Source organism: Tachyglossus aculeatus, chromosome 7, assembly GCF_015852505.1.
Source record: "Tachyglossus aculeatus isolate mTacAcu1 chromosome 7, mTacAcu1.pri, whole genome shotgun sequence".
NCBI lineage: Eukaryota > Metazoa > Chordata > Mammalia > Monotremata > Tachyglossidae > Tachyglossus > Tachyglossus aculeatus.
In genome coordinates, this window is record NC_052072.1 from 32,997,209 (window position 1) to 33,010,806 (window position 13,598).

Genomic DNA, 13,598 nt, shown 5'->3' on the forward strand with positions numbered 1-13,598 from the left:
GGAATCTAGGGTTTCCCAAGAAAGGCTCTGGGGAACATTCAGACCAGAGGAATGTGAACTGGAACTGCTTAAGAGAAAATAGAAAGGGTCAGGGGGAGGGCTGGGTGCCCAAGAGGCAAGCAGGGAAATCCACCCAAAAAGTTTACTCGAGGCGAAAATACTGGATAAAACAGATAGGTGGTCTGGATTGGATTTAATTTACCTGTTACCTAATTATAATTTCTATCTTCCTTAGCAATCAGTTAAACCTCTAACCATCCATCTTGGATGGTAGGGGGCATAGGTAGTTCCTGGTTGCTGGGGGGGGGGGGGGGGGACACCTATGCCTGAGATCTGAAGAAGAGGGAGGGAGGTAAAACCCATCTCCAAGCTTCCTGCTGCTAGCCTTGGGGGGAAAGGGGAGCGGTGGGGAGGGTGGCTAGCTTGGGCCCAAATAATCTCCTTGCTGTTCAAAGTGCTTCTGGAGAGTCAGAAGGTGTAGTGAGAGCAGTCGGGAGGGTGGAATTTTTGTGTTGACTTTTCAGAGACCCCCAATTCTTGCTTGTTCCTGGAAGGGGAAAAAATCCAGATTCTTAGGATTCTGCAGGGACTTCTGAGCACCCAACCTCCCCTCCCTCACCTGATCCCTTTTAAAGCGACTTCAGGGGCTCTTTGGGGCAGGAGAAGGACTGAAGGTGAGCCTGATCCATCACATTCTGTATTCTTTCGGACAAGATTCCATTATATTTAAGGTAGTAAATTTTTTCAACATGAAAAAAAGTCACACCTCAACGGGAGAGCTGTGGGGTTGAGCAATAAAGACACTAAATGCAAATACAGGATGATTTTCCTCTCTATCTTTTTGACCTAAACCAGCACCAGATCATAAAGACACTAAATGTAAATACAGGGCGATTTTCCTCTCTTTCTTTTTGACCTAAACCAGCACCAGATTTTCCCAAAGTCAAACATTTTTTCTTTGGTTTTACAGCTTACAAACAAAACGTACAAAATTCACAAATTCACTTTAGCACACAGTAAAATAAAACGGTCACTCTGAAAATGATGAAAAAATCATCTCACAAGTCTCCTGTCATTCACGAGGAAAAATATTCTGTGCCCTTGTTAACTATATCCTTGGTTGAAAAATGCTAAAGCGATCATCAACTCAACAGATGACGAAAATGCACTTACTTCATTTCCATGTTTTTGCAGAAATTCAATTTCTTGTTGTGTAAATGTTGTCATAGAAATGGACTTCACTCTATGTGGTGGATTTAGACCTCGCCTGGAAGATGAAAGGAGCTTTAGGTTTATTTCTGAATATGCCATAAAGCGAAACAACACTTTTCTAATCTGTAAAATTCGGATTCACACTTAGTACTGTTTTCATCCCACTGCTATGTGGATAGATTCCAAGCATTTTGCAAGCATTATTTTAAAATGACATTAACCTACAGAACGGCTGGGTCTGCATGGCCTAAATGAAGAACTGAGCAATGTTCTATTAGATCTGCTCCAAGTAGAGGGCCCAAATGGAGGTTTCAGCTCCGCAAGCGGAGTTTGAGTCTGAACAATCCTTTTGGACTTTGCACAGAAAGCAAACTACCTGGATAATTCGTCAATCCTCTGCTTCACTCGGGGATGCAGACCCAATCAATGCTTCAAAAGAGAAGGTTAGCAGCAAGCATTACATTCTACAGTTCACAGTAAATCCAAACTACTAAGCAACTATGATAGGAAGACCACAGTATGTGACCCTTTAAAGGCTCAGCACTAAACAAGTAGGGCTTTGTTATCACTTTTTTTTTCCTATTTCGATGAGGAGTAAGGTTATGATCTACATGGCGATCTGGGGATTAGGCCAGTATTTACAATACTTTGTTTATGACGTTAAGCGTGAAACAAAAGATCATTAACCAGTACGTTTTCTCCGGAAATAAGGAGCACACTGTTAGTAATACTTATGCTTGGTTCAAAGACAACTAAATTCGTAACAGAGAATTTACCAATAATAAAAACGGTGCCCTCCTATAAAAACGTTCAAGCATTCATGAAATCAAGAGGACCTTGGGGAACATTTCATACCTGTGCTTCTCACACGTGTTTGCTCTGCAGCAAAAATTGCTAGGAAAAAAACCCATGCATTCAGAGTATGAACTTATGAAGATCTGATCCGGGCATAAAAATTTTCCTAGACTAATAGCAAGGGAAACAACTCCACCCAGATGTACAACCTGTTTAAACAATGTTGACCTAATCTATGCAAGATGCCTCCAAGATGATTACATCAAGGTCAAATGCTCTGGAAAATAACTCGAGTAGTAGCCTCTACTGACCCAGCTCTTGACTCTCCCTACTTCTCCTGTGAAGTGCTTCCAACCAGAACATAAGCTGAGTTTACCTCCAACCAGAATGTACAGAGAAGTGTAAGTTCTGTTAATAAAACCGTGCAATCCGTTAACAACTCCCTAGTCTGCAATAAAAGAAAAAAAAAGTTGCCTTACCTGGCAGACAACATCGTAAGCTACTGTGAAAAATAACCCTGAGGTCTAGCTTTTACTTTCGAGGTCAAAAACATAAGACTCACCTTTAGAAGTACAACACAATACCAATATAGGGGAGAGGGAACAGAAGGAGAAGCAGCGTGGCTTAGTGGATAGGTCACGGTCCTGGGAATCAGGACTCCATGGCTCCACCACGTCTGCTGTGTGACCTTGGGCAAGTCACTTAACTTCCCAATTACCTCATCTGTAAAATGGGGATTAAGAGTGGGAGCCCCACGTGGGACAGGGACTGTGCCTACCCCAGCGCTTAGAACAATACTTGGTACACTGTAAGAGTTTAACAAGTACCATAAGTAGTCACCAAGTACCATAAAGAAACTCACCATTATGTTTAGAGGTCCTCTGGGCAGGACCGAGAAAACATCACTCTGTTTTAAGTGCTTTTAGCCATATCCATTTAATTTCTATCATTTTAAAATAAAGATACAGGAAGACTAAAAATTGGTGTAACCCTGAGTCAAAGTGCTTGTTTCTATGTGACTGCTAATAATGTCATGCAAAGATAAGAGAAGCAGCATAGAGCACAGGCTTGGGAGTCAGAAGGCTGTGGGTCCTAATGCAGGGTCCCCCACTTGTCTGCTGTGTGATCTCGGGCAAGTTACTTCACTTCTCTGGGCCTCAGTTACCTCATCTGTAAGAGGGGATTGAGACTATGAGCACCCCGTGGGACAGGGACTGTGTCCAACCCGATTTGCTTGTATTCACCCAAGTGCCGAGAACAGTGCCTGACATGTAGTACGCACTTAAATACCATAATTATTATTATTATTGTAACATTTGTGCTTAGTCACCCACCTCCAAAGAGGACAGATTACACCTCACTGAAAACTACATAATGATGGTGTCTGTTGAGCACTTACTCCATGCCAGGCATCTCCCAGTGGCCCAGTAGCACATACTTCTGTTTTCTCCTGACCACCTGACATGAATGTGGGGGACGGACGGTGGGGAGGATATCTGAAGGAAAAAAGTGTGCTTTGCTTGCCATTTGTAACTGCTGACACAGATAGTCTCAGTCAATTGTGGCATGCTCAGCCAGAAAAAGGAGCAAGAGCAGGTAAAATGTGCAGTCCACTGAACAGGCATGTGTGCATTAAATATTTATATTATATGCATTTGTTACCCAGGCGCCATTTTTGTTCCATCCTTTGCCGGCAATCTTTCCGTAACCCCTGTTTTAAGACATTCATCCCTCTTCTAACTGTCAGTCAATTCTATTTACTGAGCCCTTGCTTTTTCTACGGCACAGTACAAAAAGGAGTTGGGAGAGTACAACACAGTTGGTAGCCATGCTCCCCAAGGAGCTTATGATATAGTGGACGAGTTTATCCAAAAGCCAAGCTAATCTACTTTCTGGCCACATTTCCCAGCTGTTCACTGTTTTACACACCATTCAAGACTTTGCTTCATTGTGGCTTTCAGCATATTTTTCTGTCCACCCCATTTGGGGTTACCACAGTCTAGCTCATCACAAAGTAGAACTGAGAATACTATCTATCAAGTACTTTCTGTGTGCACTAAGCACAATATAACAGAGCTGATAGACCCATTCCCTGCCCAAAACAGGCTTACCGTCTAGAGTTTACAGAGCGCCATCAAGACATTGGGCATGGCAGCATGGCTAAGTGAAGTCACCAAAATGAGTTCAATGCAAATGACGCAGATAAAAAGACTACATGCAGCAAAAGGAATACCCAACCATACCCATTCAGACAATAAAGATACTTAGAGAAACCTTCATGACAAGATGCAAATCAAGACGGATGAACGGTAGGGATGGTACTAATGGGACTGAAAGGCTGAGGAGAACTAAGACTGTGCAAACCACAAATTAAGAATTTCTGCACCATTACGAAAATTACATAGCTCTGTTCATGCTATCTAAGCACTCCTGAAAACTTCAGATGGCTCCAGGTTAATTACAGAACAGGAAGAAATGATAGCATTACTGTTTATCTTTGTTTTATGGCATTTGTTAAATCCTTATTATGTGAAAGGCACTGTACTAAGCGCTGGGGTAGATACAAGGTAATCAGGTTGGACACAGTCCATTAACCACCCAGGGCTCAAAGTCTTAATCCCTGTGTGGCCTAGTGGAAAGAGCACAGACCAGGGAAGCAGAAGACCTGGGTTCTAATTTCGCCTCTGCCACCTGTCTGCTGTATAACCTTGGGCAAGTCACTTAAGTTCTCTGTACCTAGGGTATCTCATCTATAAAATGGAGATTAAACTGTGAGCCTCATGTGGGACAGGGACTGTGTCCTACTTGATTCCCTTATATCTACCCCAGTGTTTAATACGGTGCCTACCACTTAATAGCACTTAACCAATACCATTAAACCGCTCACTCTCCACTGGTTCCTTCCCCTCTGCCTTCAAACATGCCCATGTCTCTCCCATCCTAAAAAAAACCCTCTCTTGACCCCATCTCACCTTCTAGTTATCGTCCCATATCCCTCCTACCATTCCTTTCCAAACTCCTTGAACGAGTTGTCTACACGCGCTGCCTAGAATTCCTCAACAACAACTCTCTCCTCGACCCCCTCCAATCTGGCTTCCGTCCCCTTCATTCCACGGAAACTGCCCTCTCAAAGGTCACCAATGACCTCCTGCTTGCCAAATCCAACGGCTCATATTCTGTCCTAATCCTCCTCGACCTCTCAGCTGCCTTTGACACTGTGGACCACCCCCTTCTCCTCAACACGCTATCTGACCTTGGCTTCACAGACTCCGTCCTCTCCTGGTTCTCCTTTTATCTCTCCGGTCGTTCTTTCTCAGTCTCTTTTGCAGGCTTCTCCTCCCCCTCCCATCCTCTTACTGTGGGGGTTCCCCAAGGTTCAGTGCTTGGTCCCCTTCTGTTCTCAATCTACACTCACTCCCTTGGTGACCTCATTCGCTCCCACGGCTTCAACTATCATCTCTACGCTGATGACACCCAGATCTACATCTCTGCCCCTGCTCTCTCCCCCTCCCTCCAAGCTCGCATCTCCTCCTGCCTTCAGGACATCTCCATCTGGATGTCCGCCCGCCACCTAAAGCTCAACATGTCGAAGACTGAGCTCCTTGTCTTCCCTCCCAAACCTTGTCCTCTCCCTGACTTTCCCATCTCTGTTGACGGCACTACCATCCTTCCCATCTCACAAGCCCACAACCTTGGTGTCATCCTCGACTCCGCTCTCTCATTCACCCCTCACATCCAAGCCGTCACCAAAACCTGCCGGTCTCAGCTCCGCAACATTGCCAAGATCCGCCCTTTCCTCTCCATCCAAACTGCTACCCTGCTCATTCAAGCTCTCATCCTATCCCGTCTGGACTACTGCACCAGCCTTCTCTCTGATCTCCCATCCTCGTGTCTCTCTCCACTTCAATCCATACTTCATGCTGCTGCCCGGATTATCTTTGTCCAGAAACGCTCTGGGCATATTACTCCCCTCCTCAAAAATCTCCAGTGGCTACCAATCAATCTGCGCATCAGGCAGAAACTCCTCACCCTGGGCTTCAAGGCTGTCCATCACCTCGCCCCCTCCTACCTCACCTCCCTTCTCTCCTTCTACTGCCCAGCCCGCAACCTCCGCTCCTCCACCGCTAATCTCCTCACTGTACCTCGTTCTCGCCTGTCCCGCCGTCGACCCCCGGCCCACGTCATCCCCCGGGCCTGGAATGCCCTCCCTCTGCCCATCCGCCAAGCTAGCTCTCTTCCTCCCTTCAAGGCCCTGCTGAGAGCTCACCTCCTCCAGGAGGCCTTCCCAGACTGAGCCCCTTCCCTCCTCTCCCCCTCGTCCCCCTCTCCATCCCCCCATCTTACCTCCTTCCCTTCCCCACAGCACCTGTATATATGTATATATGGTTGTACATATTTATTACTCTATTTATTCATTTATTTATTTATTTTACTTGTACATTTCTATCCTATTTATTTTATTTTGTTGGTATGTTTGGTTCTGTTCTCTGTCTCCCCCTTTTAGACTGTGAGCCCACTGCTGGGTAGGGACTGTCTCTATGTGTTGCCAATTTGTACTTCCCAAGCGCTTAGTACAGTGCTCTGCACATAGTAAGTGCTCAATAAATACGACTGATTGATTAAAAAAAATTACAAATGAAGCAACTGAGGCACAAAGAAGTTAAGTGACTTATCCAAGATCCCACAGCAAACAAGTGGCGATGCTGGGATAAGAACCCAGGTCCTTCTGATTCCCAGGCCCGTGTTCCATCCACTATTCCATGCTGCTTCTCACTAAGCCAATCTGCTTCTCGTCTAAGAATTTCTCTCCCAGCATTGAGTCCTGGGCCTTGTATGTGGTATGTCAATGAAACAGTGTGGCTGACTGGCAAGAGCACAGGCTTGGGAGTCAAGAGGACGTGGGTTCTAATCCCAGCTCCGCCACTTGTCTGCTGTGTGACCTTGGGCAAGTCACTTCACTGTGCCTCAGTTCCCTCATCTGTACAATGGGGATTACAACTGGGAGCCCCAGGTGGGACAGGGACTGTGGCCAACCTGATTACCTTGTATCTACTCCAGCACTTAGGACAGTGTTTGGCACATAGTAAGAGCTTAACAAATACCATAATTATTATTATTACTACTACTGCCACTGAAGATTAGGCCCTGCAAACATTTAAGAAACCTGTTGCCACGTAAAGCCCTGGAACCCACCCAGCTACTGCGGACGTCACCACAACAGAGGGATGAAAAACACCTATCGCACACTCACTTCGCTCTACAGCACAGAAGAGACAGCCTGCTTAAACGCTAATATACATTTTTCCTCAAAATTTCAAACAGAGAAGATTGCCCAGGATCCCAAAGATGTCTCTATCATCACCATCTTCAGGAAGAAAGATCAGACTGCAGTGACTACTGAGAAACCTCGCTTCACCCCAATAGTGGCCATATCTTAACCATACTCTTTCCGGACCAGCTGCTGAATACAGCTGACCAAATGCTCCCGACATCATATTATTACAACATATCTGCAGACCACAATGCAGAACAGCAAGATTAAACTTTGCAGAATGTTATATACAGAAGAGATGCTGAGAGGAAGCACCCAGACCTCAATTGAGTTTTCATAGATACTTTTGGTAAAGCGGGGTTTAAGAAATAGCTCTATTGTACTCTCCCCCAAGCTCTTAATACAGGGCAGTGTTTTTTTAATGGTACTTATGCGCTTACTATGTGCCAGTCACTGTACCAAGCGTTGGGTGAGAGAAGAGCTAATCAGATTCTATCTACCCTGGCAGTACACACAGTAGATACTAAATAAATACTACTGAATTGCTTGGCAAATTTGGCTGGCCTGAAAAGTTCAATAAGGCCAAAAACTGCTCTACAGCAGTACGGTGGGCTGTGCTGTGTTTGAGTCTTTCCCCATAACCAATGGGTAAAGCAAGGGTGTGAAATTGTCTGGTATTGTTTCTTGTATTCTACGCAGGCATGCTGGAGGTTGCAGGGACTATGTCTGTTTATATTGTTCTATTGTACTCTCCCAAATGCTTAGTACAGTGCTCTGTACACAGTAAGTGTTCAATAAATATGACTGACTGATGCCCTAGAGGCCTGACTGAAGGTGCCAGAATTCGACTCTTCTTGGACTCTTCCTTTCCCACAGAATGTCCTGTTGGCCAGTTTGAGCTAATAGTTTTGTCTCGGAGACCAATTTTGCTCTGGTTGTCATAAAAACCTGAATCTGTCAGCATCCCTCGAAGCTAGACGGAATGAATATTGATGGCTCAAAGATTAGAAATTGTTTCATTTTGCTTCTGAATATCAGACTATTAAAAAAATATTTAAAAGCCTAACTACCCCCTCTAAAATTACCCTAAATGTCCACTAAAGCATCTTTTCCCGCCCTACTGTGAGCTACTCAGAATCCCTAGTTAAAATTCACATCCTAATTTTTAATTTTTTTTTAATGCACGAAATGTCAAAACCAGGATGAGTTGTTGATTGAATGAACAGTTGCTTTCCTTCTCCTCTTTGTGCTGGTGTTGTAATCCTCATCCCAATGTTCGTAAAAATGATTTAAATTCAATATCAAGTACAGTGTAGTGCAAGTGAAATTCATACATTTTCCAAGGGCCAAGATAACCACCACATGATTTAAATGACTACTCTTCTAGTGACTTGCTCCTCGAGAATGTCAGCTCACTGTGGGCTGGGAATGTGTCTGTTTATTGTTATATAGTACTCTCCCAAGTGCTTAGTACAGTGCTCTGGACAATAGTAAGCGCTCAATAAATGCGACTGAATGAGAATGAATGAACACTCCTGGGCAGCAGCTGGGATGAACAGCTTGAACCTCAAAGAGTTGGGGTAAAGCTACAAATTTGAGGGTGGCATCTGAGTCCTTGGAAGGAAAGACAACAGCCTGGTCACTAGTTGACAAGTGCACTGCACTTAAAGTTTCCTGCATATCAGCACCCCCCCCCCCCCCCCCCCCCCCCCCCAGTCTACATGGCCTGGGCATCGTTTAAAGTTTCTTTGGAAGCAATGTTTGCCTGGTTTCTGGGGTCCTAAATAGGGATCGACAAGAAATAAAACTTCTCACTTTCACTCATGGGAACGCCAGGTTTCACAACTAAGGCCTTGAAAAATCCCATTAACTATACTGGTTCCCCTTCCGCACTGACATTTCCTCCAAACCTGCCTTCGATTCTGAATTGAAAAGATAATTCTGAATGTGATCCTTCTTTGCAGTACGTGTTAGCTTTACTTGCTGACATATTCCATGTCACTTTTTAACCTCTCCCTTTTTCTCCTGAAAGCTTTCTTTTACAGTTACCTTCCCATCTCTAACTTCCTTAATTTGCCTTACTGCGTATTCTGAATTATTTCAAATCCTTTCAATTTATCCTTTTGAGCCGGAGTCAGCAACAATGCCGGGCAGAGGTGCCAGTGGGTAATATTAATGACATTTATTAAACACTCAGTATGCATCAAGCACTGTTCTAAGTGCTTGGGTGGATACAGGTTAATGGGTTGGACACAGTATCTGTCCCACATGGAGCTGAGACTCTAAGCAGGAGGGAGAACAGGTATTTAATCCCCATTTTACTGATAAGAAAACTGAGGCACAGAGAAGTTAAACGACTCGCTCAAGGTATTGGAGCAAGCAATTGGCAGGGCTGGAATTAGAATCCAGGTTCTCTGACTCCGGGGCCTGTGCTCTTTCTACTATTCATTCATTCAATTGTATTTATTGAGCGCTTACTGTGTGCAGAGCACTGTACTAAGCGCTTGGGAAGTACAAGTTGGCAACATATAGAGATGGTCCCTACTCAACAACGGGCTCACAGTCTAGAAGGGGAAGGCCTACTAGGCCACACTGCTTTTCAACGGGTGGATGGCCCACTGGCCCATCATCTCACTGATCCGTGGCTGGCACGGGGCTATCGTTGCTTAACCCCTCACTTCTTGAGCTTCCTGTTACTCTTTCCAGTCCACCTCTGCCTCTTCTCAAAAGACAAGGAAATGGTACAGGGAGGCTTTAAGCACTGACGTGTGGTTATTGCACCTCCCAGCTGGCATGTTTCCCGTCCCCACCGTGGCCTGCTACTAAGAACTGGAAAAGCCTGTCTACATGTGTTCTGAACTTGGCACTGTCCCTGGCTTCTTTTCCTGGGAGTCATGGATTATCCATGACGGTCTTCATGCGAGATCCTAGACCAGCTACTTTCACTGTGAGCTTGTTTTCCCATTTGAAAGATGCTTTTAAATGAGTTAGAAAAATGTCGTTTCACGCGGAAGCCCTTACGAAGTTGGTTAAGCTGAAGATAGTTTCACCAACCCATTCTATCCATTCATTTTTCATTCTTTTCTCACTGTCTGCCCTTCCCAAATCCCCTCCTTTGGCACACCGATTAGGTGGCAGTCAAGCAAAACAATCCCCTGCAGGATCGGAAACTCATCCCTGGTGCCTTTGGTAACGCCCAACAGCACTTGTTTCTGGAAGCAGATGCTACTTCCCTATTCACAAAGCCCTCCTTAGCTGCTACGCATGTTAAGTGTTTAGAAAGCAATTTACTGGAATTACATTAGTCATATCTACTGAATGAAGTTGTTGGGCAAGCAAACCACAATTTAAGTTTCCAATAGAAAGGCGCCATCATTTTAAGTCCCCAAATGCATAGGATGACTCTTCTTTTTCTGGCACAGGATTTACACTTTCGCAAAGCAAAAATTGTGAAAGCATGCTTGCTGGTAAATAGATTCAGCGCTTTCTAAAATGATCTTCTGCTAGAGCCAAATACGCGCTCTCAGTTCAGTTGGCCTCTACACATGTCCCCAGTATTCAGTCTAATCAACCATCCTCCAGGCGCATCTGTAAACTGATGATTAGATTCATTCTACAGGGTCAGCAGAAAATTACCTTCATGAAAGTAAAATAAAAACAGACCCTGGTGGGCAAATAAAGTCAGTTAATTTATCTGTCAACACAAAGCTCAACCCATAATCTTTTTTTATGGCATTTATTAAGCGCCTACTATGTGCAAAGCACTGTTCTAAGCGCTGGGGAAGTTACAAGGTGATCAGGTTGTCCCACGTGGGGCTCACAGTCTTAATCCCCGTTTTACAGATGAGGTAACTGAGGCACAGAGAAGTTAAGTGACTTGCCCAAAGTCACACAGCGGACAATTGGCGGAGCCAGGATTTGAACCCATGACCTCTGACTCCAAAGCCCGTGCTCTTTCCACTGAGCCACGCTGCTTCTCTCCTGACTTGCCCATTCTAGACCCTATGCTCCTTGTGGGTAGGGGATGAGTCTACCAATCTTCTAGACTATGAGCCTGTTGTTGGGTAGGGACCGTCTCTATATGTTGTCGACTTGTACTTCCCAAGCGCTTAGTACAGTGCTCTGCATACAGTAAGCACTCAATAAATACGATTGAATGAATGAATTCTGTTGTATTCTCCTAAGCACTACTTTTTTTTTTTAGTGGTATATGTTAAGTGCTTACTATGTGCCAAGCTAATCAGCAGATACGAGCTAATCAGGTTGGACGCAGTCCATGTCCCACATGGGGTTCACAGTATTAATCCCCATTTTACAGATGAAGCAACCGGGGGGCACAGAAAAGTTAAGTGACTTGCCCAAAATTAACAGCAGACAGGTGGAGGAGGCACAATTAGAACCCAGGTCCTCCTGACCCCTACCCCTGGCCACTATCCACTAGGCCACACTGTTTCTCTAGTGTGCACAGCACTTAGTACAGTGGTCTCTGCACACGGTAGGCACCCTACAAACTGTGACGGTGGGGTGGCAAAATATTCTGTGGGCTGTTAAATTCTTTAGTTGCATGACTAGCCAAAATTCACCACATTCAACTAAATTTACAAGAAGCAAAGTCTGACATTAAATTCATCCCAATCCTGGCTACTCAGAAAAAAAAAATAAGTACCATAATCCACTGGGCAAATTATATATTTAAAACCTAGAGCAGATGGAAGATGCCTTTAATAGGTTATCAAATTTCTACAGCCCAAGCAGCGGGAGGGAAAAAAGTGCCAAGCTGTAGCATGCAGTAGGAAGTTAGCATTGTAAAGCTTAAAAACAACAGATTAATTCTACCAGAACCAAAAAATGTTTGAAGCTGGTTAAAAATGATACACTATATTGCAAAAAAGCAAGTCTATTCTTAGATTGTGATCACTCTCCAAAGGACAGGGACCATGTCTAACTCTCACCATGTATTCTCTCCCAATACTTAGTACAGTGCTCTGTATACAGTAAGCGCTTAGAACTATTATTACTGTTCTTAAAATATTTTTCCAGAAGACAAAGATGGGCTCCAACAAGTAGCTTTAGCTAAAAAATGCCAGAGGTTTGAAAACTCTTGCTTAAAACCCCCACCTCGCCTGTCCCTGCCCAGATTACCTTTCGTATGTACTGAGCACCTATTTGAACAGGATTATTTTAGGCCCTTGGGAGCATACACTAAAAGAAAACATGGTTCCCTGACCTTGAATTTACCATCTACTGGGAGAGGCAAGCAGATCTAGGTAATACATACTGTTGCCCTTCACACATGCGATCTCGATAGAATTTACTGAGTGCTTATTGTGTGCAGAGCACTGTACTAAGTAATTGGGTGAAAACAATCCAGTAGAGTTGGTAGACATGATCCCTGCCCTCAAAGAGCTTATAGTGTAGTGTGGGGGGCAGACAAAAATAAATTACAGATAGGGGAAATGACAGAGTTAATGGATCTGTACCTAAGAGGTGAGTGACTGGGGTGAATAAGTACTCAGGAGGTACAACCAACTGCGGAGGCAATGCAGAGGAGTGGGGTGAATAGGGCTGGGAAAAGGGAGGTTAGTCAAGGAAGACTTCTTGGAGGAGATTTGATTTTAAGTAGGGCTTTGCAGATGGGAAGACTGACCATCTAGCAACTACGAAGGGGGAGGGACGGGCCAAGAAAGAGAAAGCCAGCAAAGGGTTGGAGGCGAGAGGAGCGAGATCAAGGCACAGTGAGTACACTGGTGATAGAGAAGTGAAGTGTGCCAGTGGGTATGCAGTACATTAGCGAGGTTAGGTAGGAAGGGGATAGCTGATTGCCAATGGTAAGGAGGTTTTGTTTGATGCAGGGATGGATGAGCACCCACTGGGCTTTTCTGAGTTGTACAGAGATATGGACAACACTTTCTTTTAGAACAATGATCTGGGCAGCCGAATGAAGCTTGGACTGGAGAGGGGAGAGACAGGAGGCTGGGAGTTCAGTGAAAAAGGTTGATGCGATGATCAAGGCATAGGATGTGAAAACCACTTGGTCCACTTATCACTCAGTTCTAAGTTACCAGAACCCTTAGTTCTCCTAAAAGGTGAGAGTGGTGTTCTTGAAGAAACCCACCTTAAGAAAATCACGGTGGAGGACTTACCCTGAGTCCAACGCTTGCTCAGGGGACAACCACATGACACTGCATCCAGATGTAACAGCAGAAAAATAATTCCTAAATCTGCCAATGTGTTCTACTCAAAATATGCTGTGGCAAAACGGAATGCACTTAAAGTAGATGCCACCTTAGGTAAAGTTCACCTAAGTGTGCTCATTATG

General features: G+C 44.6%; 1 protein-coding gene across 9 annotated transcripts in view; it reads right to left on the reverse strand.

The window, feature by feature from the left end:
• Positions 1-13,598, reverse strand: part of AGFG1 (ArfGAP with FG repeats 1) — a 94,226-nt gene that overhangs the window by 63,481 nt on the left and 17,147 nt on the right. For all 9 annotated transcript variants that reach the window (XM_038749040.1, XM_038749036.1, XM_038749035.1 and 6 more), the window contains exon 2: positions 1,174-1,267. In XM_038749040.1, the coding sequence (XP_038604968.1) occupies positions 1,174-1,267 (94 nt within the window). The remainder of the gene's footprint in view (positions 1-1,173; positions 1,268-13,598) is intronic.